Genomic DNA, 27395 nt, shown 5'->3' on the forward strand with positions numbered 1-27395 from the left:
TACTAACAACCTGTTAAAAGCTTTTTATAGAAGTCATTTCAGCAATAACCAAAATGTAGCAATCTCTGGGTGGAGCACTTGAACTTCAGAGCACTTCACAACTGCACTGACATTACAGCTTAGCATGCTGTATAAAGATAAAGTTGCTTCCCTTTTCAAATCATACCTGTCATTTGTCAAAACAGTTAGGGTCGTGGTTACTATTACTGGTTTTATATGAAAAATGTTTGGAGATAGTTATGTAAAACAAGATAAAACTCTCGGAATAGGTTTTCGTACAAAGTTGCGTAAATTTGAAAAAAAAAGCTTACTTCTGCTTCTTGATGTCAGAGAATGATCAGGAAAACTGCTGTTGAAAACAACTTATACCTAAAATACTTCATGATGGTCTACATCACTGATAACTCCTGCTAGGATGAGGTCAGAAATTCCATGCTGTGTTTAATCCCAGGAGTTATTTTATACAATATTCTGTTGTTGCTGAAATAGAGTAACTTAATCTATGTCTGTCTTCCAGCACTAATGGCTTCTGTTGAAACAATTCATGCCTGAGATGTATGGACCTGACCTACGGAAATGTGAGAAGATATTGTACAGTATATTTTAAATCTATGAAATTCATAGTTCTGATGCTTTTGGCCACAGAGCATCATTTTATCACTTCCTGGAAAATGTTTATTCCAAGAGAGCTTTAAATGGCCCACATGTACACTCAACAACCTTCAGATTGTTCTCCTGATACCAGCTTGCTGCTATGATTTCTGTGCACATAAAATAAAGGCTCTTTTCAATGTGCAGCCTACAGTCAGAACTCTGTTTTCCAGAATTAATGTTCTTTTAATTACGGATCATATAAGTTTACTTTTTTGCTTCTTTTAGATGCATAACAGTTAATTTTGCATATCACCACTAAACACTGTTTTACACTTTTTAAACACTACAATTTGTTTTAACATTTTATTTGTAAAATTTTTATATATATATATGCATATAGATATATTTAAAATGTGCCATTTTTATTATTGCTTAGTAAAGTATGTCCTGTTTCTGCTGTAATTACTTCTTGGTCAGGTTGCAAAGTCAGCAGTTACTGCCACACTTCTGTCAACAAATACATTAATGTTAGTGCTTACTTTTTCTTAAATAAAATGGAGTGTAGGTATTTTGAGGTACTGGGCTTTTCCTTTGGGTTAGGGTGTGTACAGCAATAAGCAGGTTTTCAATCCAGTGCTTAGTTTGTGTAAAAATGTAATTATGTTCATTGTGTATATACTATACAATGAGCACATACGATGTAAGTATAAGAAGCCACTTACTGTTCAAATACGATTGTTCATATCTCATTTCTTTTATATCATATTAAATAAATGTTGATGTTCTTAAGGACTTCTATGGTTAGTATTTCTTTCAGCAAACAGATGTCATACAGTGTGTTCCACCTTTTGATGTGGGGAATGCAACGATTCTTATCTCATTGGCGACATCACCTGTCAACCAGAGTAGCAGTGACAGACTCTTAAGAGATTCCAGTCTTCCTCTATGGGAAAGAAAAAGGCTGCAACACACAACAAAAAGACAACATGAGACTGAGATGCAAGAAATACAGGTTCAGCTCCTGACTCTCCCAGGCGTGTATCATGATGTTGGAATAATCACTTAGTCATTCTGTGTGCCTCCATTTCCTGCCTGTTTACTTGAGACGTAATAGCCTGTCTTGCTGGGGTGTGGTGAGCAGTAATTCAATATTTGGAAATGTTGAATGCCACATTCAGTAGGGTTAAGGAGAGATGTATGATGATTCATTGAGGCTTTGACATCTGCAAAGCATCTTCCAGAAAACGAAAGAAAACCTGAAATCATTTGTCAAGTGTCATCACACTACAGATGTTGCTAGCTTCAGTTTTCCATCTTGCACAGCTGTTTGAATTTGCCTGAGACAAGAGGTTTAGAAAAGAATGATGAAAAATGAGAAGATTTAAAAGGAAAGCTTTTGAGTCTAGGATGTAAAGCTAAGAAATCTTTTAAAGATTCCAGCAACTGCTGTGTGCTTCAGTGCATGTGTGTGCCATAAGTGGTAAGGAAGGTTTCATAAGAATGCAACTGCCAGCTCTCATTGTGCTTTTTTTATCATACAAATCATATCCTGTTTGAGTTAATCTTGATGTACTAGAGACTGTGTAATTCAGTGTTTTCCAAAGAGGAGTGCCTGAGATTGACACACAGTTTGAAATTAAATCCTCATTACCACCTTAAAAAGGAGGTTGTGTTCATTGTACTCTTCTGCCACTCCCTGCTCTGCTGTCAGTTCTTCCTGGGGTTCTTTGCCACAAAGGACACGGTGTGCTGTCTACCTGTCATTTTACCTTTTTCTCTGAAAAGAGAAGAACTGGGAGGCAGAATTTAGCAGCAGAGCTTGGAGGGTCATAGTGAAAGAGGTGGCTGAAGGAAAGAAGATGAATCATGATGTAGGCAGACAGTATCTAGCTGAAAGTTTGACCAAATAGCCTTTCCTCCTTTTTTGGAACAGTAGCCCCAGATTAGTGCATCCTTCCATCCAAAATGCAGAGCAAACAAGAGGAATGTGATTTTTATAGCTCAGCCAGCTGAGGTTTAAGTTCAGTGTCATCACTGAAACACCTGGGGCAAAACAAATACTACACACCCTGTTCTCTCCTTCTTATAGAGAGAGCTGTTCAGCTGTCAAGCTTTGCAATCTCTTCCTGACCTTGCTGCCAAAAAAAAAAAAATGCAACCAATAAAGGAAAGAATGACTAAGTGGTTTTTGGACATTTATAGATCTTGTCTGTGTTTAAAGCAGTTGTCAGTTTGGAATATCTGCACAGTATGTACAGTTTATACTGAAGTTGGGGGAGGGTGGGAGAATTTGCAAGTTTTTGCTGGTACAACTGTTGGCAAAGATGGCAAACGTAAATGGTGCAGGAATGTAGTAATGCTCACAGACCATAATTTCACTTCCTGTGGGCACTTGCAGCAAAAAACTTGCAGCTTCATTGGGTGCTCTATTTTTGTCTCACTGAAAAGATTAATGGCTTTGTGTTATCACAGAGCATCTAATGTCTCTTACCTCATCAGAATAACTCATCCCAGTGATCATACTCCTTCCAGATATGTAGAAATATCAGAATACTGATATTGTCAGGTTTCAAACATTTATTTTAAGTTTGTATCTAAGATATTTTTATATTTCTGATCGCTTTATTGGCTATTGCACTGACACTTGTATATAAAGAACATGTGCTTTTTTTCAAAAGCAAGAGTCCTTACGAATAATGCAACACATTCTCTACAGATGTTCATGCTTTTCAGAACCGATTACATCTATTTTTGTCTTTTGTTCACCGTTTGCATTGTTCCAAGACTACTAGAGAATGTGATTCTTTCCAGTCCCTTAATAAAGTGACATTACTCAAAAACTTGTAGTTGGTGTCTTGGCAGTTTTTGTATGTTGTGGACTGTCTCACAGAGAAAGAGCTCATAAATATTATTGGGGGGGGAGTAATTGGCTAATATTTTCTTATAAATATCTGTCATAAAATTAATACAATAATGCCCTATTTTCAGAAAATCAGGGAAATTAAAACCAGTTTGTTTTTTATCTAAGTTACTTTTCTTGGACAGTCTGAGAAGGAATTACTTACCCACCCTCTTGGATCCACGAGGTGTAGTAACCAGGAGTACATACGTGAGAGATGTTAATGGATTACAGTAGTAGTAACAGATGTACTAAATTCTCTAGTGTTTGGATGGATGGGTTAGGTTATATCCTGGGGGTGTAAAGCAGCAGAGTGAAAGGTCTTTAATCAGTGGTGGTGCTGGATAGCTTTTACGTCAAACTTGTAACTGTATTGTAACAATAAGGTAACTTCTTTCTTTTCTAATAAAAACATAAATAATACTCATTCAGATCTCAGAAATGGGTCACCATGCCTTTTCGTTTGTCCCTGTGATCCTGGATTCTGCTGTATTTATTTTATGAAGTTATTGTAGGGTAGTCTCATTTTATTTCAGTTTGAATTGTAGGTTAAAATGTTATTTTCCATCTTTTAGAAAGTTGACATTTAAATGGCCTATGAGCAAATTGCCTATACCTGGCTTTAATACTATATGTGAAACAATTTAACTTTTTTAAGGGATGCACGCACATGAAGATAAAAAAGCAACATCTGGCCTCTATTTCTTCTAAAAAGCACTATATATACTTGCAGTTATATCCTTGGAGCTGCTTAGCTTGTCCATATGGGAACACTGAAGAAGCTGCTATGAAATAAAATAGAATATACTGGTGGCTGAAAGCAAATATCTGGCCCAAAATGAAGGCTAAAAGCAGCTGCTTTCTGAAGTCGACACGCACAACTTGTTACCCAGCTGTTCCAGATGTATCAATATTCAAATTTTACTTGTGGCGTTAAGTTTTTTGTAGTTTTTGGAGATGTTTCTCCATTCTGCCCTGTGCCAAAGAAAACGTTTTAAAGGTCTGCCTTAGACACTAACTAGCTGCTGTTGTGAAACTGCAACTCTTAATTGTATCTATGGGTAGGTAACATCACAATGGTTGCTAATTGGTTCATGTGCAGTCTTGCTATGGATGTGTTTAAAAACAGTGTTTAGGCTGGGTTAGTCTCTGTTCAGGATAAAAGAAAAAGCTATAGGCAAATGGTGCTGTTTCCAGTGGACTGCAATAGAGTATAACAGGACAAAAACAGATGTGATCTCATTAACTTCTTTATTGCTGAAACCAAACCTAAAATAAGGAATTAATTTTTTGTCAAATTCTATCCAGATCCCTGTTCTATGGAACAGGAATACTTCAAAGAATTTCAGACTAAAAATGGAAACACCCTCTTCCTCTTTTGAAGGTGAAATCAGTGTAGTTTAAAAAGGAAAAAAAAAAATACAGACCTTGTGGGTTTAACTTTTTATGTAGAAGAAGCAAAATTTATCTCTGACCAAGAGATTTGGTTGCTGAAAACTTCCAAAAAATACCTGTTCCTCATCTTTCATCTGGTGGTTTTCATGAACTGCAGGGAATTGATTGCAGAACTCTGTTCTGCAGTTTTAAATGTACTCCTTCAGCCCAGTGTGTAAAATCTGCTTTTCTCTTACAGAAAAAATGCCTTATCCATACAACAGCTGTCCCTATAGAAGCATAGGGACAACTGAATCCAGCTCACCAGTTTCTTGTTTGAAATTGCTAAAAAGTTCAGGTGGTTAGTATCTTGAAGACTCAAAACATTATCATGTGAGGCATCCAGTACTTCCAAGTAACTTGCATATGAATATCCCCTGTTTTCAGGCAATAGATCCTGTTTAGAAAAGATTTTTTCGAAGTACTAGTACCATTGCTAGAAATCAAATTGTTAGTAGGTACAAATATATAAGAATTTACTAGAAAAAAAACAGTCATTAGTTGACAGAAGTACATTTCAAAGTGATTGCAAAAAAATAAAATGTAAAATTCAGCAACTCTCAGCTCATAAGTCACCTTGTCACGATACGAATTTCTGTTCATTCTTGACAGTTATTCCATGTGTAATCGACTGCCCTGTGTATTGTGCAACTTCATTCTTGGTAAAATCCTAAGTCAGCAAGAAAAAGGAGGCTGTTTCAGACGTTTTAGCTTTAAAGATAAATTATTGTTTTTTAATATTTTCGTGCTTATCTACCTGTTTTAGAAAGAGCCATTAGTGGCTATTGTATTTTCTCATTTTAAGTGCTGTAATGGTCATATATAGATGGGAAGGAGAAAAAAAAAAAAAACAAAACTGAACTTTCCAATTAACTTTTTCTGGTGTTTGTGACTTTTGATATTTCATGTCTGATTTCTTGCCTGGAGGCTGTTCCGGAGACTTTACACATACAGGCACTGGTACTGCACTAAAGCAAACTTGTGTATTAGTGGGGACTAGCTAAAGTTGTCATTTCTTGAGCTAGGAAATTGCTTGGAAACCCAGAGCTGTTGGATCTAAAAGCACCTTTAAAAAAAAAAAAAAAAATGTCTGTTTGCTTAGCCCGTATCAACACTATCATTTTGTAACTATTGTTTCTAGTGCATTATGCTGCAAATAGTAAGTGTTGTAATAAAGACAAAATGTCTGGGTTACATATGAGATACTGATCGTTATTTACAAGATAAAAGTTAATAGAGAATCACCCTCTCAACCATTTAGCGCACAGTGTTAGAGAAGAGGAATTGGTTAATATTCAAATTACAACATTGGGAAAATTATACTCGTATATATAATTTGGAACTTTTGGCATATGGGGGGATAATGACTTCTTTGCAGCAAACTGACTTTCTAGTCAGTTAATCAGATGGCCGCCTCCAACAAGAGCAGGGGTATATGCTGTTGGTTTTAAAGGTGCCCAGCAAGCTGGGTTTTTGCTTAGAAAAGCGTTGCTAACAATCACTATTACTGCAATAAGAGTCTTTCCCTCTTTTCCCTCCCACACCGTCTTCCCTTTTTCTTGCAGTTTTCAGTAGGGAAAGCATCACTGGCTTGTGCCATAAAATTGGTATGACTACCTGCTGGCTTTGACACTGAAGTGGTCACTGTGAGCTCGTATCCAGTACCTGTGATGGGGAGCGAAGCTGTGCCACCAGGGGAAGCAGAAGCAGGAGAGCAATGCCCACCGTCAGCCCGAGGTGTAGGGCACACCTGGAAGGACCCCGCAGGACAAGCTTAGCCCAACTGCTGCTGCTGCTGCTTGCCTCTTTTCCCTCTTTGCTCCAGCTTTTGTCCTCATGGCGTGGTTGCCATTGTATGGAAGTTTTAAGGGATGAAAGCAAATGATTGGTGATGGGTGACATGATAGCACTTTAAATGAGAATGCAGATTGGCTTCAATAGTAAGCAATATAGTAACCCCAACAAAGGCAGTGGAGGGTGCTCAATAGGCTTAGAAAGATTGCCACAAGCAGAAATGAGTGACAAAAGAAACTGCGACACACGAATACCAACGTGCTGAAAAGAGCTCTGATGCTAAAACGCCCAGAGCTGTCACGAGTCTTGTGTGCTGGGAAACTGGGTGACTTGCAAGCTGTCCAGGCACAGCACAGAGAGCAGCGGACCTGCCACCCTGGTGACATTGGGTGTCCCCATCCCTTCGGGATCCTTTCTGGGAATCTGGGTGTGGAGCACGCACAGGAAATCTGGGATTACAAACTTGTCTGAACTTTTCACTGCCAGACATTAACATGCATACACGGCAGCCCGTATGTAAATGATGTTATCTGAGCTGTTTTATGCATGTGTTTCCAGGATAAGAAAGGAGATTATTTCATTGTGTGAACTAATTACCTGTGAAGAAAAAATTAGAGCCTTTTTAATGGTAATGCTAGGCTGTATTTTTATTAACCTCCATACTCAATGATCCAGTATTGTATGTTTATTATGTATTTTCAAATATTAAGGGCTTGATACTTTAAACTACATGAAAGAAGTTCCCAATGTGACTCTGCATAAACAGGTTTCTCTGCAGGGCTGTAGCCACATCTCAGAGCCTTTTCTTTTGCCCTGTAAAATAGGGTTGCTTTACCAACCATAAGATGAAGTGGCTTTTAAATGTTACGGTATTGCTGTTTTATCATACACAGCAACCATTAAGAAGTGGACAGTCATATTAAACTGGAACTACAGAACTACTGCAAAACAGAAAATACGTTCTCATCTGAATCTGGAGTCTCATACAATCAAGGCAACAGAGTTCGTGTTCATACAGCAGACCTGAGCCCTAAGGGGAGCAGCCCCTTGGTTTCAGGTGGACAGCTTGTATGATTAAAAGTTAAATACACACATACTGCAGACATTATGACAGGAGATCTTTTGTTCAAGAGCCCAACCTCTTGTGGTTACTGCATCTCAGTCGAAATTCAGCGTGTTGCTCATTAATACTATAATTAGGTAAGGGAGGAGGGGAGTAACTCAAATATTTCATGTTTTAATATATGCATACCTTTTAAACCAATATTTATTTTATCATAGTTTGTTAAGCATGATATAAACTGTGTTGTTTAGATTTACATATATATTACACTACAGAGCATAAGTTGATAATAATAAGTTGTATGTAATGGAATGTGCATGCAGTATGCCAAAGCAAGTTACTGCAGTCGAGTGCAGGTGATGGACTGAGATCACCCACAGCAATAAAAGAAACTCTCCAGATCTGACTGTATTAGTATGAAACAGATCTCCAAGACGTGCAAATATAACAAAATTGAAAGACGAGTGTTTTGTGGCTGTTGGTCTGGCACTTAATCCACATGAAACCACATGAAAATAAATTGGGGGGGGGGGGGGTGTTCCTCTGTAAAGTCCCAGTTTAAACTGGCTGCTTTGCTGCCTCTTTACATGCAACTTGTGGCTGTGAGAGAAATTGGAAAGTGAATATGGCTGAGGAACATTTGTGTAAGATCAGGAAGTGGGGGCTCACAGTAGCAAGGAGCAGAGAAACCATGACTTGAAGTAGGGACAAAAGGATTTTCCTTGAAAGAAACAAGGCAGAAGTAGGTCATCGCTCTCTACACAGCTGATACTGTAACACCTTTCAGTGCCTGAGTTACACTTATTATAGAATATATGCCTCTTCATTGTGCCTCTCACACGCTAGCACAACCTAAATCAAATAGTTTTCTCAACTTGTCGTTCCCAGTTTTATGTGAAAGACATGTCTGTAGACATGAATTGTCGTAAGATGCACTACATTTAAAATGAGATCTTTTTCACCTTGCTCTGAAGTGTGTTGTAGTAAAAAATGACTCCTGTGTTCTCCAGGCTTTAAATAACTGAATCTACTTTTCACAAGATGAAACAAGTACTTAGCGTTGCCAAACCCATCTAGAAATTCAAGTCTGAAGGCAATGGTTCTGATAAACTATCTAGTTAAATGTAATATAAAGCAAAACCACTGCCATTTGTCCTGATACTCCAAGCAAGAAGCAGATTGCTAAGAATTTATAGTGCCACATTTTTGTACCTTATCTTAAGTAGTATAGTAGGTTGTTTGGAGGCACTGAACTGCCTAGGAAAAGTAGTGCTGGAGGAGATTTGTTTCTTGAATACAATTTAAATGTGTCAATAGGCAAAAATTAAGCACACAATGAACGTTCATCTCTGAAACAATATTTTTTTAAAGATTCAATAGCATCAAGCATTATGTGATTAAAAACTTGTAGCGGGCACTCCATGTATAAGTATACGTATCACAACAGCTTTCAGTGGAAGGCTTCAGAGACAGACTGCTAGAGCTCAGAGAAATCCTGTGAAAAAGAGTCTGTTTTGCCCATCCTAACCATGCTTAAATTGCTGCAGTACAAAATAATAAAATGGTTTGTGGAGTCCTATATAATCTACTGCTTTGGTGAGTCTGTGAGCAACGGAGCTGGGAACAGACTTCAGGAGAGGGAATCGCTGCTTTGCCTATTAGAAGACACGTAGCACATCTGCAGGGCAGGTCATTGGGGCATTAAGCTAATTTAGGCTTTAGGTCTCCTGATTCTGCAGCATGTTCCAAGCTTCCTGAGAGAGGGACCCTCTGAACTATTTAAATTCTGAATTACAGGAGGGTCACAGTACAACTTAGGGTCTCCCCTGTGATACGTATTGAGTCCCCACCTGCTCACAGCCATTCACCATAGGCCAACAATATCAGGATTTGCTATGTGTTTCTCAAAACTCCTCAGTTCCCCAGATCTTGGGCTTTTTGACATTCTGGCCCAACTGAGGTCAATGGGAATTTTGCAATCAGTCCCAGGGAGGCCGAATTTTAGACATGGCTTGTAGGGTTCATCTGAGAGCACATATCTCTGATATTTAAATTAGGATGCTAGTTCCAAGATGGGAGGTGTCAAAGCTAAATTTCTGTTCCTTTAGTGATAATCAGCATGGGCATAATGCAAGTTTCCAAATGTTCATGTTTATATTTCCTAGTGCTTCAAATAAACAGTATTGGAACTCAATCAACCTGTGCATAGTCAAAAAAGCTTTACTTTGTCCTTTCTTGTCTACATCATGAGGACCTCAGCCATGCAGCGATCATTTTCAGTCACTTTGGTAAAATAAAAGGTTCACTGTGAATGGAATAGTCTCACAGGTCCCCAAAAATTGGTGCCTGCGGCAATTACCCAGCATGGTTCCTAACCGCAGCATGAAAGACATTTCCTTTACATGCAATGGAATTGCCAGAATTGACCAGATAGGATCCCACTGTTGTCAGAGTATGACCCCAAGCAGCTGACAGTGCCACAGAAATCCTCTCAGACTCTTTCCCCAAGGCTGCCATGCAAACATCACAGCGTAAGGCACACTGGCCTGTAACACCTGAGGTAACAGGAGTGACAGTTGTTACACTGATGGCCTTGGACCGCAGAATGCGCTGGTCCTTGGATAGGTTTTCTGCAGGTTACTGCACTGTCTCCAAGCCTTTTTTGTTGCCAGGAACGGGCAACAGAGAATACAGGAAGGCTAGGTGCTGCCCTGTTAAACAAGATAGGTTAATTCAAGAGAAGGGGCAGGGGTACTGAAGGGGGAAGAGGTGTGCAGGAGAATTCCATTTTTTAATAGATTGCAAGTATTTTCCAGCTTCAAAAGGCAAGAGTGGGGAAGTTTGCAAAGTCAAACCAGGGGTATTTGACAAGCAGGCACTCCCCTGGCTCTGTTGTCAGCATTGCAGACAGGCAATGCAGTTCCTTTGGCACAGAATTGCTGTAGTGAGCTGATGAAGATCTTTTCAATCCCTGAGCTTCCCAGTGCTGTCATGACAACAGCTACTTTCTCGGGCCTGCTGAAGCCCCTTTTCACATGCAGTGAATGCCATGCACAGAAAAGTAGGTTGTTCTCATCTATCTCCCTCTCTCTCTGAGATTTGTTTGATTGAGAGTAGGGAGGGACACTGTACTTCTGTGGACTTGGCTAATTTTCCATGAACATGACAGAGAGATCATTGATCTTACAGGAGAGGTTTGAAGAGTTATGAATTGGAAGTATAACCCTGATAGCTCAGAAGAGAAATACACTAGCTATAATAAATATCTGTCCTTAGTAGCAACTGACAATAAAATTATATTGTAATTGTTACATTAGTTTCAATGACTTTGAGCATGATGTCTGCTGTTCAGTGAATACTGTAGTAATGGAAAAGCTAGTTTTTGGATGTAGATCTGAACTTTTCTGAAATTCAGGTACTCGATTGCTCATGCTCAAGCCTACCAAATAATAGCTTCTATTTATATACACTAATGTTGTCTGTCTCCAGCTGTTTGACAAACATTCCATGACTTTATTTTTTCTTGTAACATTAGCAGAGTACGGGAGAGAGAAGAGGACTAGTCCAGCTGTTAAGGCTTTGGGAAATCTAGAGTTTGACACCCTGATCCATGGCAGCATCTTGCCTGAGCCTGACCAGCCTTTGTGATAAATGCCCCTCTTAAGGACAACTGCTCCGCCTTAGCTCTCTAGCGTGCCAAGATCTGGCAATCATGAAACATATGTATTCTCAGTTGCTGGTCACTTTTAATCTCACAGACTTTAGCCAGACCCTAAATTTGTTATACGTGCTGTCACAGGAATTCTGAATTCACTTATTAGTCTCTCAGGCTGCATCTAAACCTACCTGCAGGGGCTCACTACTTGGTTCCTGTCATGAACTGAGGTTCAGCCTCTATAGCTGCTAACTGGACCTCCCTCTGCTCTTCAGAAATCCCAGTGCAAGGGATGACTGCTGTGAACATGGTTTTCAACCCCATGGGGACGTGGGACAAAGCCAGGATATATGGTTATGTCTGGGAACACAGAAAAATATTTACTGGTTTTGCAGATTTGATGATGGCTGTGTCTTTGTGTAACTTAGGGATAGTATCTCACTTATAGAGAATCACAGAACAGTTGAGGCAGGAAATCACCTCTAGGGATCATCCAGTCCAAACACCCTGCTCAAAGCAGTATCAGCTAGAACAGGTTGCCCAAGACCATGTCCAGAAGTGTTTTGGCTATCTTCAGGAAGGGAGACTCCAAAACCTCTCTGGGCAATTTCTTCTGTGCTTGACAACACTCGCAGTGAGAGAAGTTTTTTCTTATGTTTGAATACAAGTTTCTATATTTCAGTTTGTGCCATTGCCTCTTGCCCATCGCCACTGAGAAGAGTCTGGCTCTGTCTTCTTTACTTTCCTCATCAGGTATTTATACATCTCGATAAGATCCCCCTCAGCCTTCACTTCTTGGGCTGAAAAGTCCCAGCTCTCTCAGCCTCTCCTCATCTGACAGATGCTCCACTCCCTTAAGCATCTCCAGAGCCCCTCGCCTGGCCCACTGCAGTGTGTTCTGGGAAGCCCAGAACTGCGGTCAGAAGGACACGTGTTCATAAGAGTTTGGTCTTGAAGAATCATGAGATTCTTTCAAGAAAATAAAAGAAGAAAAAAAAAGAGGAAAAACACTATAGATTTCTGCAAGGGGATTTTCATTTAAATTTTGTAAATGATGAATGTAAAAAAAAATACGATCGGTCTATGAAAAACATGTATTGTAGATAAGACCGCAAACTGAAGAATGGTAGTTTAAAGTAATCCTAGAAGAACATGGAGAAGCTGCTGTATATTTGTAATCCTTCCAAGCTGTGATTTGTATTTAATTAGCATTCAATTCATTATTCATTTCTGTTTGGTTGTAATGGTTACACACCGGTTTTGCAATAAGCAAGATCTTGATTATTTTTCTGGTTTTGAAAACAATCTCCATGTGTGCAAAGAAAGACTCGCCCTTGACATAACATCTACATTTTTAGAAGAAAAAAAAAATGCTGTTATTTACTGGCCACCGTGCTTGGGCAGAATCATCCCCTCTGTTGCAGCAACCTACCCCTGCTTTTGCTGTAATGACCTGTAGTAACTGACCTACAGAAAATAAATGGACATAGTGGTGGCAACCCTGTATTTGTGGTTGGGTGTACACCTTCATTTAATGCTGGAACCCAGCTCTGTTTTACATAAGAATGTAGAAAACATGCATTCCCCAAATTAACAGCATGTAAAGACTCTTTAATCTGGAAGCAAATATGTTAATTATCTCTGGTTAAAACTAATCTACATTGCAGTCTTTAAGAATGGTGATTCTTCTGAGATGCAAGAATTTTGGCTGCCTTTTATTGAAAAAGAAAAAAACATCAAGCAAAAACTGTACACAAGTAGGTATAGGGTACTTTGGGAGGATAAAAAAATGTCTCTGATAATTTATACAAACACATTATTTGAACATAATGCAAAAATATTGACAATAGTCATGAAAAAAAATAATCTCTATGTTCTGTTAGAGTATTGCATATATATATATTTAATCTCTTATATGATGTATTTTATTAGCTATGTAAATTTTGCAATGTGGAAAACTTTCTGAATAGTTTCAAAGGAAAGCAAAATACATTTTTAGCAAATACTTAAGTCCCTGGATTTAGCAAATACTTAAGTCCCTGGAACTCACAAAAATTTAGAGACAGGGTGACAGGATTAATACTCAGTTAGGTATACCAGTATAGAAGTATTGCAAGTTACTCTTTCTTTTAAAGCAAATTCTGAGCTGGTTCTCAATTCTATCTAACTACGAGTTTACCTTACCTAAATAGAATCTATTGAAATTCTGTGCTTATGTTTCAGTTTTTGCAACGAGCTGTAACAGACATAAATGAACCATATTATGAGGCCTTCTAATTCCGTGAACCCAAAGTTTTAAAATCTTTCAGTTATAAGAAATATTCCTGCTTTCTTGTTTTGCTTCTTGTTTTCTTTCAGTATCATGTGACAGCAAATTTAATGTCAGTTAGCATGTATTTTAAAGAAGTTTTATTAATTTGTAAAATATTTGATTCCTTTCAATTGTATCAGCATACCTATAGAACTTGGGCTTCCTCTTACAGTTTGTGCTTATACACAGCTTAACACACAGATGCTCTGATCTTGCAAGTTGTTACAATAATACAAATGCAAATATACTTAAGGTTAAGATGTGCGTTTGGATACATTCCATTCCTGAACAAACTATTGCTTCTTTGTGTAGCCTTATTTTAATGTACACAGTTTCATTCAACTGAGCTGTCTGGAGTTTTCTGAAGTTTCCTGACTCAACATCCACAGAATGACTCTTTTTTTTTTTTCTTTTTTTTTTTTTTCTTCTATTACCACTAAACTCAGTTCCTTGGTTTAGCTCATGGCATGAATTTCACAGGCAGCTGTGTTGGCAGAACAGAAGGGGCAGTGTGTCACCACGACAGCTGCAACAAAACAGGGGCAGGGAAGAGAGGGAAGAGGGACCCTAGCAATACCTAGAATCCAAATTCTAGATATTCAGTTACCAAAAAATGTTGTGCAACACCAGTGTACGTCCCCAGAGAGGGTTCACAGCCCACTGGGAACAAAAGAGGGCCTCCAGCCCAACATGCATTTCTGGCTGCCTTCCTTAGACTGAACCAACCTAAACAGGGCTTGAATTTTCCTATGGTCATGTCCATGGTTTCAAGCAAACAATATGGGGAAAGATTAAAGGCAGCTTTAAAAAGAAAAGAGTGTGGAAGCTGAGTTTAAAGGGAGAATTAACTGGATGCTGCAGGAGAGGGTGGGGTCAGGATTGCAGAATGAGGCAGTTTCAGCTTGGTCTGAAGGGAAGGGTGAGAAATGAGGGCTGGATGCTTATTTGAAGCAGTGGTAGATTGCAGCCTCTTCCTCCAGACCTTGAATTTGGATGAAGCAGGGTGGGGCACAAAGAAGGGAAGAGTGCAGTTTCCAGAAGCTGCTGAGCAGGCAGAATATTGTGAGCAAGGTGAGTCACGAGGTGCAGGCAGCAGGAATTTCCTGCAGTGTTTAAGACACGCATGTGGAGGCAGGAGCAGAAGAGAGCTCAGTGACCAAATGCCTTCTTCTACAGAATTTCCCGTGGCATCCTAACAGGTGCATATAATTTTTCTTGTATCTTGGGCCTATGGTATTTTTTTTTCCTCTCCTTAAAGGCCTTCCTCACTATTTTGAAGTGGTCTGCTTTTCTTGCATCCTATATCATAGTATTATGATGCTGATCAACATTAGTAAAAAAAGCTCGAAAAACCTACACTATGTGGACCAAATCTGATGATGATCTCATCTAACTGTCCTTTAAAAAGAATGGCAGAATTGTTGTGACTCAAGAAAAGAAGAAACTACTTTGGAGTGTACTCATTATTGATTCTGATGTCAGTTTGAATTCCCTGCACTCATGTGATCCTGAGGTAAGAGAATAAAAAGTACACTCTTCATTTCTTCTGCCTGCTCTGCTGTGTCTGCAAAGCAATATGAGTCTCTTCCAGAGGTTTGTGTAGGCTGTTTTTTCTTGTACTAGTGGAGAATGATTCTACTTCAACTCTTTGACCATGAACAAAGTTTTGCTAGCCTACTGATTTTTTTTTCTGTTGTACCTTGTTGATAGGTACTTCCAAATACTACAGATTATTATTTCTCAGCAGAACTATCTCAGCTTTAAAGTACTGTCCCTGTTGTAATGATCATACCGAGTTAGACTGAGCATACCAGAAGCCCTTTGCGTGAATGACAGAATAACATTCACACTTGAAGTGTAACTGGACATATAAGTTACTTTTTCTAAAGGATTTCCTAACAGGACATCTCCTGCTTTGATCTTTTATCAGACTATTCAAACACAATTAATTTTGACACTTTTTCAAGTTCTAGACTCACCTGTTCTCAGACCGACCTCTTCTTTCAAGTCGAGCGAGTGTATGAAAAAGTCAAAAACCTTGGAGAAAAAGGAGATTTGCCTTTACTAAGCTGGATAAATTGTTACAGAGGAATCTCACTAACAAGAGACTTAAGTCATCACTCCTCCTTGTGCTTGATTAAGACTTTATTATAGCGCTCGAGGACCAAGCCTGGATGCAGAATTTTGTGGTTTTGAAAAACTGAGAGCAGGGCACCAAAGATCATCAAAGAGTCTTTGATGACTGACCTTTTCGGTGCTGATCTCTTGCTTAAATGCTAAGTGATTTCCATTAGGCAGGTTCGTACCATCCTTCCTATTCATTTGTGTCCCGAGGTTTCATTCCCTGACCCTCTTTGAATACACAAATTACCTAATGAGCTGGCGTCTCTAACGCTCTACTTAGGGAGGTGGAAAGTGGGCGGTCTGAATCACCCTGTCAGCTTTTGGTACAGGAACACAAGGAGCTGTGCGTGCACACGTGACCTCATAAAAAAAAAAGCATACGGTGACAGGCTTATGAACACACGGTGAGATGGAGCTGGACAATGTATCTTAGGGTACACGGAGTTCTTTGAGATACATTTTTCCTCCTTCCCTTTTTGCTCATATTCTCAAGTTGTGAAAGCTGCCTTTTACCTAGCTCCATTTTATCTTTTTGGGTTCTCATGATCTGATACCTCTCCAATTCTGTCCCTCGCTACAGCTAGCACTCAGAGAACTCCAGCAGGGGTTAATGGCATAGAAATGACTTCAGTTACTATCTGCTGACTGAATCAAAGGGTTTCATTTGTTTTTTAAACCTCGCTTTTTGTTTGATGAGACTAGTGACAATAACACCCACAGGAGTGCCACACCTTTACAAGCAAAGAAGGAAGTACAGAGCACTTTTTTTTTGGGGGGGGGGCGCTGGGTACCGAGAGGCAAAGAGGATGTAGAAGCTCAGGGTTTTGTTTGGTGACTATTTTGATAGGGTTAGAACAGTGATACATATACTACACAGATGAAACAGCATTGCAGTTTGTTTTATTTTTTTAAAAACATTCTTACCAATTCCACTTTTCTAGCTGAGGCTTGTTTCTAGAAAAAATCTGGAAAGCTATCATGACTTTTTTACTGTTGTTGGTTTCATAAATTTGCATATGCTTTTCTGCAGGTTAAAGATCTTATTCGTTTGTTTTTGAAAGATTAATTCAATATCGTGTCCCTTTGCGCCAGCGCTGTAGTGTTATTTCACCACTGTGGCATTATATTTTGGTATTGCTACACTTTGTGTTGCTGATGTTGCTACCAACTACATATGTTGATGGGCTAGGAGCCATCCCCAATTAAGCTAATGCAGGTTTTAGGAGCACCCTTTCCAGATTTTAATCCTATGTGGTTAACTCTTCCTTGAATCTAAGATCTCTGTGGATATGCCAGGTATGCCTGCTCTAACTTGAATCAGTGATATTCTTCCTATTACGCAGAATGAACAATTTTTCTGGAATGAGTTGTGGTTCTGTTTTGTCATTTGTTTTTAAATGAAACTACAACCACTTCGTGATTTTTTTCTTAAATGTAGCAAACTCTGTAAGAATTGGTTAAAAATTGACAAATCTATATGTGATATTTTAAATCCATGCAGAATACTGTTTTCTGCTTTCAATTATTTTCGTCATCCCTCCAAAAATGTCGAATTACTTAACTTCATCTCTGTGCTCAGTTTCTACCCACCTTCCTGTTTCACTGAAAATCCCCATCCCATAAACTTTTGCTAATCGCTTCCACGTGACAATTTATGAAATCCTCTCTTGATGTCTATGCAGACAAGACACTTGGAAAGAAGCAATGCCTGGCGTGACCTACCTTTAGCGAACTTTATCCTATTTTATATTTATATTAAAATGTCTTCATTTTTCACCTTTTTTTTTTGATAGTCCTGTATAGGATTGGCAATCATTCTGTTCATCTATCACTTCTACACGTACATAGCTATTTTTTCCTTCAGAGGGCACAATTCCCAACTCAACCAAGTTAACAACCTCCACCTCGGGTTTATGAGACAAAACCAAGCCCCCCCCCCCCGCTTTTAGCACGTTAAACTCTTTGGGTTTACTTCTACTTAAACGAAGTAATTTATGTTCTGCATTCACCTTCGGCCATGCCGCTTTGCCCCGGAGCCAAACGCTTCCTCGCAGCAAATGGAGGCTTAAGGCGGCGCCTGGCTCACCCTCTCCGCTCTCTCCCGGCTGCGCAGCGGGACCTTCTCGCTCCTTTTTGCCAGCGCCCCTGAAAAACCCTTTTTCTGCCTCCTTTGTGTCTCGGCCGGGCTCGCCTTTTGACGATTCCCCGGGACGATGCCACGGCCCAGCCGAGGGCCCCGTCCCCTCCTGCGGTCACCCCATGTCCCGTCAGCGCGGCGCCTCCCTCCCTCCCTCCCTCCCGCCGCCACCACCGCCGCCGCCGCCCGCTCTCCTCAGCCTCCCCTCAGCCCAGAGCTCCCCGGCTCGAGACCGCAGCAGCCAGCCCGGGCCCGCCCCGTCCCACACGGGAGCCATCGGGACCGGCCGTTGGGGCCGTTGGCTCGCGCCGCCCCGCCCGTTACCGCCCCCCTCCCCGCAGCCCCGCCCCGCGCGGCGCCGCCGCCCCGCCCTGCGCCCGTTGTTTGTCCCCGGGCGCCTCCCGTAGCGCGTGCGGCGGTGGCGGCGCTGCGGGCCCTCCTCTTTGCGGCTCACGCCGCCGCCGCGCGATTGTGCGGGTGAGGAGGGCGCGGGGCGGGAGTGGGGGGAGGGGGGAAGAGAGAGGGAGTGAGGGAGAGGGAGCGAGCGCGCGCGGCCGCGCGCACGCCGGGCACGCGCGCCCGGGCCGCGCGCCCGCCCCCGCCGCCGGCCGCGCGCGCGCGCCCGGCCCCGCTCGGCTCTTAGCGACTGGCAGGCGCCATGGCGGCCGCTCGCAGCGACATGGCGGAGCCGGAGGGGCCGCTTCCCGGCCAGGCGGCGGCCGCCGAGGAGGAGGAGGCGGCTGCCGCCGTCGCTGCTGCCGCCGCCGCCAGCTCCTCGTCGTCACCTTCGTCCTTGTCGTCGTCGGTGGTGGCCGCCGCGGAGCCGGAGCCGCTGCTGGTGCTGAACGGCGAGGCGGAGAGCATGTCGGAGCCCAGCCCGGAGAGCGCCAGCCAGGCCGGGGACGGGGAGGACGAGGACGACGAGGAAGAGGAGGAGGAGGAGGAGGAGGAGGAGGAGGAGGAAGACGAGGAGGAGGAAGAGGAGGAGGAGGAAGGCGGCGAGGAGGAGGCGAGCAGCCTTGTGGGGAGCAGCAGCGGCAGTACGAGCAGCGGCTGCTGCAGCGACGAGACCCGCTCGCTCAGCCCCGGCGGCAGCAGCGAGGCCGACGCCAAGGAGGAGCCCAAGGGCCCCCGGGGCAGCCAGGAGTCCGGGCTGGGCCGCGGCGGCGGCGGAGGAGGCGGCGGCGGAGGCGGCGGGGGGAGCAGCTCCAGCTCCTCCAGCAGCAGCAGCAGCAGCAGCAGCGTGTCCAGCGGCGGCGACGAGGGCTACGGCACCGGCACCGGCGGCGGCAGCGGCAGCAGCAGCTGCAGCGCCACGTCGGGGGGCCGGCGGGGCAGCCTGGAGATGTCGTCGGACGGCGAGCCCCTGAGCCGCATGGACTCGGAGGACAGGTCAGTGCGGGGCCCGCCCGCGCCGGGCCGGGCCGGGAGGCCGCCGGGCGCCATGTCCTGCGGGGCCTCCCCGCCTCGCAGCGCCGGCTGTGGAGGCGGCGTCCCCGAGGGGTCCCCGGGGCGATGCTCCCCCCCCCTCCCCGAGCAGCCTCGGTGCTGTTTTTGGGAGCTGCTGTCGGGAGCCCCGCGGGTTGTGCCATGCGCCCAGACAGGCTGCCCTGGCGCGGGGAGGGGGGAGATGTTCTGGGCACGGGTCCTGCCTCCTCTGGGCTCAAATGGGAGTGGGAATCCCTCCTGCCTAGGGCAAAATCCCGCTGCACCCAAAGGGAAAGGGACCGGCCTTTCAGCACTAAGCACGCGCGGGTGATTAGCATGTGCTGGATTAAGCAGGGTTCAGTAATTTGGGGCTCAGACTCCTTTTTGGATGAATTCTGAACTCAGTAAATTTTAAAGGTTATTCCTTTACTTTCCACATGCTGAAGGTATGTGTCTTGTTCTGCCATGACTTCGGCTTGATTCTCGTGGAAAGGCACAAGCAAATTCTCACACATGGCTGAGTTCTGCATTTCAGGGCTCATTTAGCCCACGAAGTCGAGCATTTCAAGGAACACGACTTAGCTAGTGGCTTTCTTGGGTGCATGTGATACGATTTATTTGGCAAACGGGAAACAGAATGAAAAATGGGCGTGGGAGTAGAATTTTGTTGCTCCCTTTGCTAGTAAGTCCTTTCAAATACTTTAAGAAACTTCTATTTTTTTTTCAGTTTAGCATTAAGAAAGTATCAGGTTTCATTGTAGAGTGAGTGAGTTAGTACAAACAATTCTGTTACTTTTCTTGAGAAAGTTTCATTATTAATTATGAAGAATTAAATATTTTGGCTCAGAAACATACTTTAAATATGTTAGGTCACATTCTGTGTGGCTATAGAAATACCCATGGTGCAGAAGTGTGACATCACTAGATCTAACCTCAAGGGATAAAAACAAACAAACAAAACCCGCATGAGTCAGTTCCCCAAAACTGTGTAATTGCCTGAAAGCCATAAGAGAGGGAAAAAAAATGGTTCTTCTGGTTTCCACCTGACTTCTGAGGCTTCAGGGCACACAGGCGTTATGTTTTCTTTCCTTCAAACTTGTGCAAGATAGGAAGGTGGTTTTTTTTTTTGAAAGCTGAGTTTTTTACTTGAAGTCCAGTAAGTATGGGAGTAGATTTCTGGAGAAACAAAAAGTATATAGTTGAATTTTAGGTTAACTTTTTTTTTTTTTCATCAAATTCAATGCTAATCTTGACCTTTTTTGAGTCTTGTCAATTTATAGGTTAAGGAAATAATAGAAATTAGTTGCATGGATTTTCTGGCAGAACAACCGCATTACATTTTACTTGTACGCTCCAGACCTATTGTACATTTCTTTCTCTGTCATTGTTTTCATGCTTCTCATGTTATAGTGGCACAATTAAATCTGTGTGTGCACTCTTCATCGCTCCTTTCCAGTAGCGTTGGTGCAAACTGAGCTGCCGAGTGAGACCCTTTGTGTTTAGTGGTTTAAGCGAGGGCTGAGTCTTTGGTTTTAATCTTTGCGAAGTTTCATCTTGGAACTTCCACGCTGAAAACAGAGATGCGGAGAGGGAGTTTTGTAGTGTAGTTTCACAGCCTGCTTGTTGAGTTGGGTAGGAAAAGAACGATGCTACCAAGAGTGCCATTTATTTCTGATGATAAAAAAAAAAAAAAGAAAAATTGTTTTGAGTACACTCCTTGCTGCAGTGTGGGGTAGACTGCATTATTATTTTTGCTATGTGTAGTCCAAGTCACTTGGCCTACTGATACAAATGATAGCTGCCCCTTAGCAGCTGCTGAGAGCATAACGCACGTCTTTAAGATGATCAGACAAGCAGAGTGTTGCAAAAGGTAGGAAATGTGCAGAAAACTGGGAACAGTTTGGATGTAGAGGTGGAGATGCAGGTTTATGATAACATATTAAATTCCTTAAAGGCTTGACCGTTCATTGGTTTGGTCAGCGCTAAATTAAAGTATAAATTCTGTAAGTACTGGAGGATGATGTTTTATCTGTGAAGTGATGTTTTATATGAATAGTATATTGTACAGCAGTCTGTGATCTCTGCTGTCTACCTGTGTCCTGAATGAAGAATCTAACTTTTTGTCTCTGAAGTCCTAAGAAACTCAGTGCCATGTTGTCTCACAGAGTGTGGTATAGCAAGATTACCCGAGGGAGGGAGGAGAGAGGGAGGTTGCGCTAACACGCTTGAATTCACAGTCCCTGGGTTAAGCAAGAGGAAGGTGGCAGAAGGGTGTACTTGGTAAAGATTTGCCTGGTGTAGGCAGGTTTGCGAGCATTCAGATCATGCCCCTAGGCTTAGGATTTTTTTTTCTTGTTTCCTCTTTAGAAAATTTGAATGAATAAGAGGGTGTGGTGAGAGCGCCTGAATTCCTTAAGTGATCAAATTCCTCTCTCTCTATGTACAGCCTTTATCATTCTCTTTAATTATCAATGGGTTGTCTGTTTAAATTTGTTTTAGTGGTATGAACTACAAAACAAACTACATCTAAAACTGAACAGGAAAGCTTGCATGTAATCAAGACGTAGCTACTGTTCAGCTACTTCTGATACTAATGTTTTGAGAGTATGTTGAGAGTCATCTGCTAATAGAGAATAAATAATTTGGTGTGTTACTCTAGGAAATCTGTAAGCATTTGAAAAAAAAGTACAAGAAACAAATGTGTTAAATATTGATGCCCTAAAACTTGGGGTGAATTTTAACTAGCTTTTCCCATGTACATAGATGGACTTTATGTTGTGTTAAAGCAGATTTAACCCCCCCACACACTCACACACTCCCCCTAAAAAAGCAAAACCCAAACTGGTATCTAGGATAACCAGGTGGCATTTTCAGCTCAGTGGTATCAGTAGGGAGAGTTCAGTGCAATAATTCTGGAACGATTACAGATCAATGAGATACCAGGCCCAGGTTTTTCCTGGGAACCATGCCATGTTCCCATTACTGTGCAAAAGTTTGCCTACTACTTTTGAGTGAGGTCAGATCAGCCGTCTCACTAATAATGGGCTGCATTCAGGTCTAGTTATCCTCCAGATTTACAGTTAGGACTAAGGCTATTATCAGCATGTGAATGCTGGTAATTTTCTTGTGCCTTTCTCTAACTTCAGACAAGTGCTGAAAGGATGGATACGTTTCTACACCGTCCTTTGGAGCAAGTAATCTTTCTACAGTGCTGAGAAACTTTTGCTATGTCTTTAAAAGCAAAAATAATGATTCAGTTGATTATTAAAAAAAAAAAGTAGCTGAGTTCATCACTGGGCTGCAAAGCTAGACCTAAGTGTATGCAGGGATTTGGGTTTAAATAGCTGATATGAATGCAGTGAAGGTGTGTCTGCAGCGCAGTTACTGCTGAACTACAATATTTACTTACAAACACTTAGATTGCTGAAATTGTTTAAATGTTATTAGGTTGAAAGCTTATTATGGAAGTGTATTTAAATCTGAAGTAATTTTGTTACCAGGTTGTTTGATTTAGAGAGCAGTGGTAGACTTTGCAATTGTAGTAAAATGTTTAGCAGAAGTTAAAATATCATATGGCTTTACTTATTTTGTTGTGTTGCTTTTTTTTTTTTTTTTACCCTTGTGAATTTGCCTTGTAGTTTGCTTAGAAGTTACCCCTGGTCTTTTGTGCTTACATCATCTTTAGCCTTCTTTAGAAGTTTATCCTTTGCTCCCTCCTCTTACTGACCAGGTAAGAGGCACTGAAATTATGTTTCAACCGGAGGTGTGCACATGCTGTTCTCCTGACCAAGTACCAGTGCTCGCTGAGTAGCTGGTAGGCCAAACCTAACAGGTGGCTGCTGGACCCATGCAGCAATCTCTTCCTCAGACACAGTCTTTTTCACAGAACAGCCTTTTCACCTCTATCGTTATTCGCCCCTGAAATCAGTTATTGGGAGGGACTGACGATGTGACAACGTAAGCCTCAGCTTTCTGGGAGAACCCGACTAAAAATAATATTAAAGGAAACTTAAGTATCTTAATCACGTTAGACCTGTAGAATGCTTCTAGAAATATTCTGTCCCAGTGTAATAGGTGAGCAGCTCTTCACTCAGCCTTGAAAATGCCCATTTCAAGGAAGGTTTTCTTTAATAATAAACATTTTTATGCTTAAGATTTTTATGTTCTTCATTTTATAGCTTAAGATTTTTCTTCTTTTTATAGAATGAAGTAAGGCAGAGTGAAACTAACAGATTGAACAATAAGAGATTTAGATGAAGAGATGAAGAATCCAGAATCTAGCCTTAGTTTTTTAACCTTGTTTAAAATGAAGGCATAGTCAATGTTCTAATATGCACGCTGATTTAAAAATATTAGTTCTTTAGAGTTCTTATTGCAGTTCTTATTAGATCTAGTTTTTAAACCTTCAAAAGTGAGTAATTTTCAAGGCAGGCTAGGCAGTGACACATGAATTGTAAGAGTGATGTTTATGACGGCAGAATAGTAAAACTGAAATATAATCAGGAAGGCATATGGTACTAATAGGTATGCTTCATGTGTCCATGTGACCAGATTAAAAAGTGCTTCAGGCCTCTCTGCTGTAGAGTCTCACTTGTTCCTATCCAGGAAGTGAAGAATCATTCATTAACACTTATGGTAAGGTGGTTAAGTCGTTCCATTTTTGTAGTGTGTGTGTCATACTGACGCGTCATAGTGGGCCGCATAGGAGATTACATGAGATTTCAAAATTCTGCTGAAAATTATATTTGTATTGTCTGCATTTGTTGTTATTTGCTTTCAAATTGCAGAATAAAACTGCTGTTTCTGTAATTGTTATGCTCAGTTCTTTCTGGCACTGAAGAAAATAGCTTTTGATGGGAAGACAAAACAGCACAAACTTTAAACAGCTAGTATCTTTATTACTGGAGTTGTTGCTTGGTATAATTGAGTGGTTAACATGAGGTCTTTTTGTGGACTAGATGAAAGAGCTTGCTGTAATGAACTGTGTTTGTAGTAATATTTAAATACACTTCATAGAATTTTGAGAAATAATTTCCTATTCAGTGTAAGAGATAATTGGTATGACTGTTATGTTGGGTTTGTACATTCACACAGGCCTACGTGCATTTTGCTTAACTTTGTGACACCATTAAGTCTTGCAACTTTTGAATGTGAGATTTGTATTGGTGAGCAACTTTAGGGGATTTCCTAGGCAGTAGTGGAAGGAGCTGCGTTGATTTCCAACGCCCTCCCCACCCAACACACACTTTCCAGTTAAGCTGCGTATTGCATGTAGCCTGAACATCTCTTTGGGAAAAGTGTGAGGTGCATTTCTGAAGTTGCTTGCGGATCAAACTTCTTGGGTAATGCAGTAAAAATATACTATTATTGCTGCTGTTAGTGCAGCTCTGATCTGCACATCTTTCCAATAGCTTTATATGTTTTTTTAAATTAAAACAGAAATAAAACAATATCCAATTAACTATCCAATTAGAGAATAATGGTGGGGGAATAAGCAGTATGCAGAGCTGACGTGGAATGTGGCAGTATGGGAGGAAGTGTAGACCCCAGTGCGTTGTGGTTGTTGTAGTGCAGGCTGTTACTGGGTGAAAAGTGGGGACATAGCTTAGAAGGGAGCAGACAGAGCATTTGAGGTTGGAATAGGGGTTTCCAGCAAGGGGAAAAAGTGAGATGCATGCAGAAAACTTTCTTGTATGATAGGGAGTGAATTATACCTAATAGCCTGAGGAAAAAGTGCGAGTTTAACCTGAAAGAAGTGAAAAATCAGTGCCTGCCATAGAGAAGCCAAGTAATTTCAGGGAAATTGGTGGGAATGTAAATCCATCTACCTACCTTAAGCAGCAGATTTTTTTTTTTTTCCACCATTACCCCTGTTGCTATAAAAAAAAAAAACCTTGCTAAAAAAACCAAAACTGGTAGTTTTAGAAGCTTCTTCAAGTCAGAGATTTTTTGTTTTGTTATCCAGCTATGTAACTGGTTCCTTTTTATCATTTTATATGCTTAATGTCTAGAGTTGTTGATATTTAGAAAATGAACATGTTCAGATAAATGTTCCTTATGGAATGTTTATATTTCATTTTCTGTTATGCCTGCTATTTATCATTGGTTTTGTGATGCATTAAGGTGATGTTTACAATTGTCAGGTTGTGATTCTGCAAAACTAAAAAATAAATCATTGGTGAAAGAAATCTTCAGCCTCTCACTCAAGATGCGGTATGCTTTTTTCCCTTCATGGTGGTAAAATGCAAAAAAAAAAAAAAAAAAGGCAACCTGGGATTTCATTTTCCGTGTCTGATTTGCTTCTCTGTGGTTCTCTTTACACTAAAATTTAATTTTTTAACTATCGTTTGCTAAACGTCACTTGATTAGTTGTATAGTTGTACTGGATACTTTCTTTAATAGAGTATTACTTGAGGCATATGCTAAGATATTCGATAGCTATATAAAAGCAAAAGATTTAATTTGATACCATCTTGAAAGTCATGTAGTCATCATGATGCACTTTATAAGGCTGCTATAATCCAAACAAGCTTGTGAAGTATCAGTAAAGTGAACCTAAGTGATCTGAGTTTAGAGGCTTGTAAAAGACAAGATTATTATCACATATTAGGGGTAGTATCATTTATTAAGTATACTTCAATAAGAATGCAATATAAAGATTCTTCACTTACTGTTAAGATTAATGTTGTTCCATGCAGCATTTTGTACAAATTACCAGTTCCCCTGCAAAATTGCAGTGAGGTCCTTACTTTGATCATTATAGTTCGTGTTGTAAGTAAGGCTTCATATATAAAAGTTCTTAAGGAAATACTTTCATTACATAGTAAACAGAATTGTAAACTTTTTTTTTTGAAATAAAAATATTTCTTTGCATTTCTTTGGTAGATTTCCTGGGGCTGATTTGCATGCCAAACTGTAGATTAGACAAATTATACAAGTTGTTAATTTAGTGTCGAGTGGAACAGAATCAAACCATAATTATGACCTTTCTGTTATGAACTGAATGAGTTAGAGAAGTAAAACTCCACTGGTTTCTCTGCTTTTGATGCCTGATTAATACTTGAGAAGTAGCAACTTTTCACTGAAGTATGAAGTTGTTATTTCGTAGAAGGCTGTCCTGTCTGTCTGTATTTTTCTTAAGTCAAACAACTGTAACTGAAATTGGAGGGGGAGGTGCGTCTCCTGAGACTTTCATCTTTTTCTGGTTGTCTTCTGCTTATTTTTTGAGTTAGATGTTCAGGAGTGGGGATAGGTATCCTGTGAATGGGAAAGTAATGGTGACACATGGTGGGATTTCCTTAACACTATACCTGAAGGTTTTTATTTCCAGTGCTTTTATTTCCACTTTGTATTAATCGTGGTTCTTAGAATGGAAAGCATGCTAAAAGAAGTGACAGGTTTTTTTTAACTACTGATTGTATTTCAGTGAAGATTTAAAATGATGAAGCACATGTTGCTGTTCCCTGAGTTTCGAAGGTGATAATCAGGTTGAAGATCAATTGTTTCCCAGAAATGAAAGTCAGTGTTATTTGTATCTTTAAGGCAGAACCAGGTACAGTTTCTTGATTTGTGTAATGCTTTTGCATATGTAGTCTGTTTGCTGTTGTATCACAAGGCATGCACATTTAACCTGCTGTAGTTTGTCAGTGCTCTTCTGAGACTTTGCGTTCCAAGTTTCCTTATAATATTATCTGTTCCTCTGTATGCTACAGCTCAGGTGATAAACTGGTTTTGTTAAATTAATACATAACCCAAATATTCTGGGGCTGACAATATAAATAATCAAAGTAGGTGATTCAAGAGAGTGGAAACAGCTCTAGAGGGGTGGTGATTCATAACATGCTTTCTCAGTCATGTTTTTTTTCCTGTACATGTTTGTTATTTTAAGTTTCTTTGATTTCTCTATCTTGAAGAACTTTTCTATCTTCTCCCAGTTTTATACCATCAAACTGAAAT

The 27395-nt window shown here is 40.9% G+C and overlaps 2 protein-coding genes and 1 long non-coding RNA gene across 21 annotated transcripts in view; 2 read left to right on the forward strand and 1 right to left on the reverse strand.

Moving 5' to 3' along the window:
- PLEKHA5 (pleckstrin homology domain containing A5) overlaps nt 1–3434 on the forward strand; it is a 169774-nt gene extending 166340 nt beyond the window's left edge. For all 16 annotated transcript variants that reach the window (XM_083820768.1, XM_083820764.1, XM_083820773.1 and 13 more), the window contains one exon: nt 518–3434. In XM_083820768.1, coding sequence (XP_083676894.1) covers nt 518–536 — 19 coding nt within the window. In that variant the 3' untranslated portion in view covers nt 537–3434. The remainder of the gene's footprint in view (nt 1–517) is intronic.
- A 2170-nt stretch (nt 3435–5604) lies between these two features.
- LOC310892670 lies at nt 5605–18174 on the reverse strand. The gene is made up of 3 exons (XR_014578301.1): nt 17884–18174; nt 15730–15787; nt 5605–6677 (listed from the first exon to the last, which is right to left on the reverse strand). It is a non-coding gene; the product is annotated as an uncharacterized lncRNA (long non-coding RNA).
- A 409-nt stretch (nt 18175–18583) lies between these two features.
- Nucleotides 18584–27395, forward strand: part of AEBP2 (AE binding protein 2) — a 55747-nt gene continuing 46935 nt past the window's right edge. For 2 of the 4 annotated variants that reach the window (XM_083808242.1, XM_083808243.1), the window contains exon 1: nt 18589–19403. In XM_083808242.1, the coding sequence (XP_083664368.1) occupies nt 18670–19403 (734 nt within the window). In that variant the 5' untranslated portion in view covers nt 18589–18669. Of the gene's footprint in view, nt 19404–27395 lie in introns of all 4 variants that reach the window. The other 2 variants (XM_083808245.1, XM_083808244.1) reach the window with 2 other exon arrangements.

Source organism: Anser anser, assembly GCF_964211835.1.
Source record: "Anser anser genome assembly, chromosome: 1".
NCBI classification, from domain to species: domain Eukaryota; kingdom Metazoa; phylum Chordata; class Aves; order Anseriformes; family Anatidae; genus Anser; species Anser anser.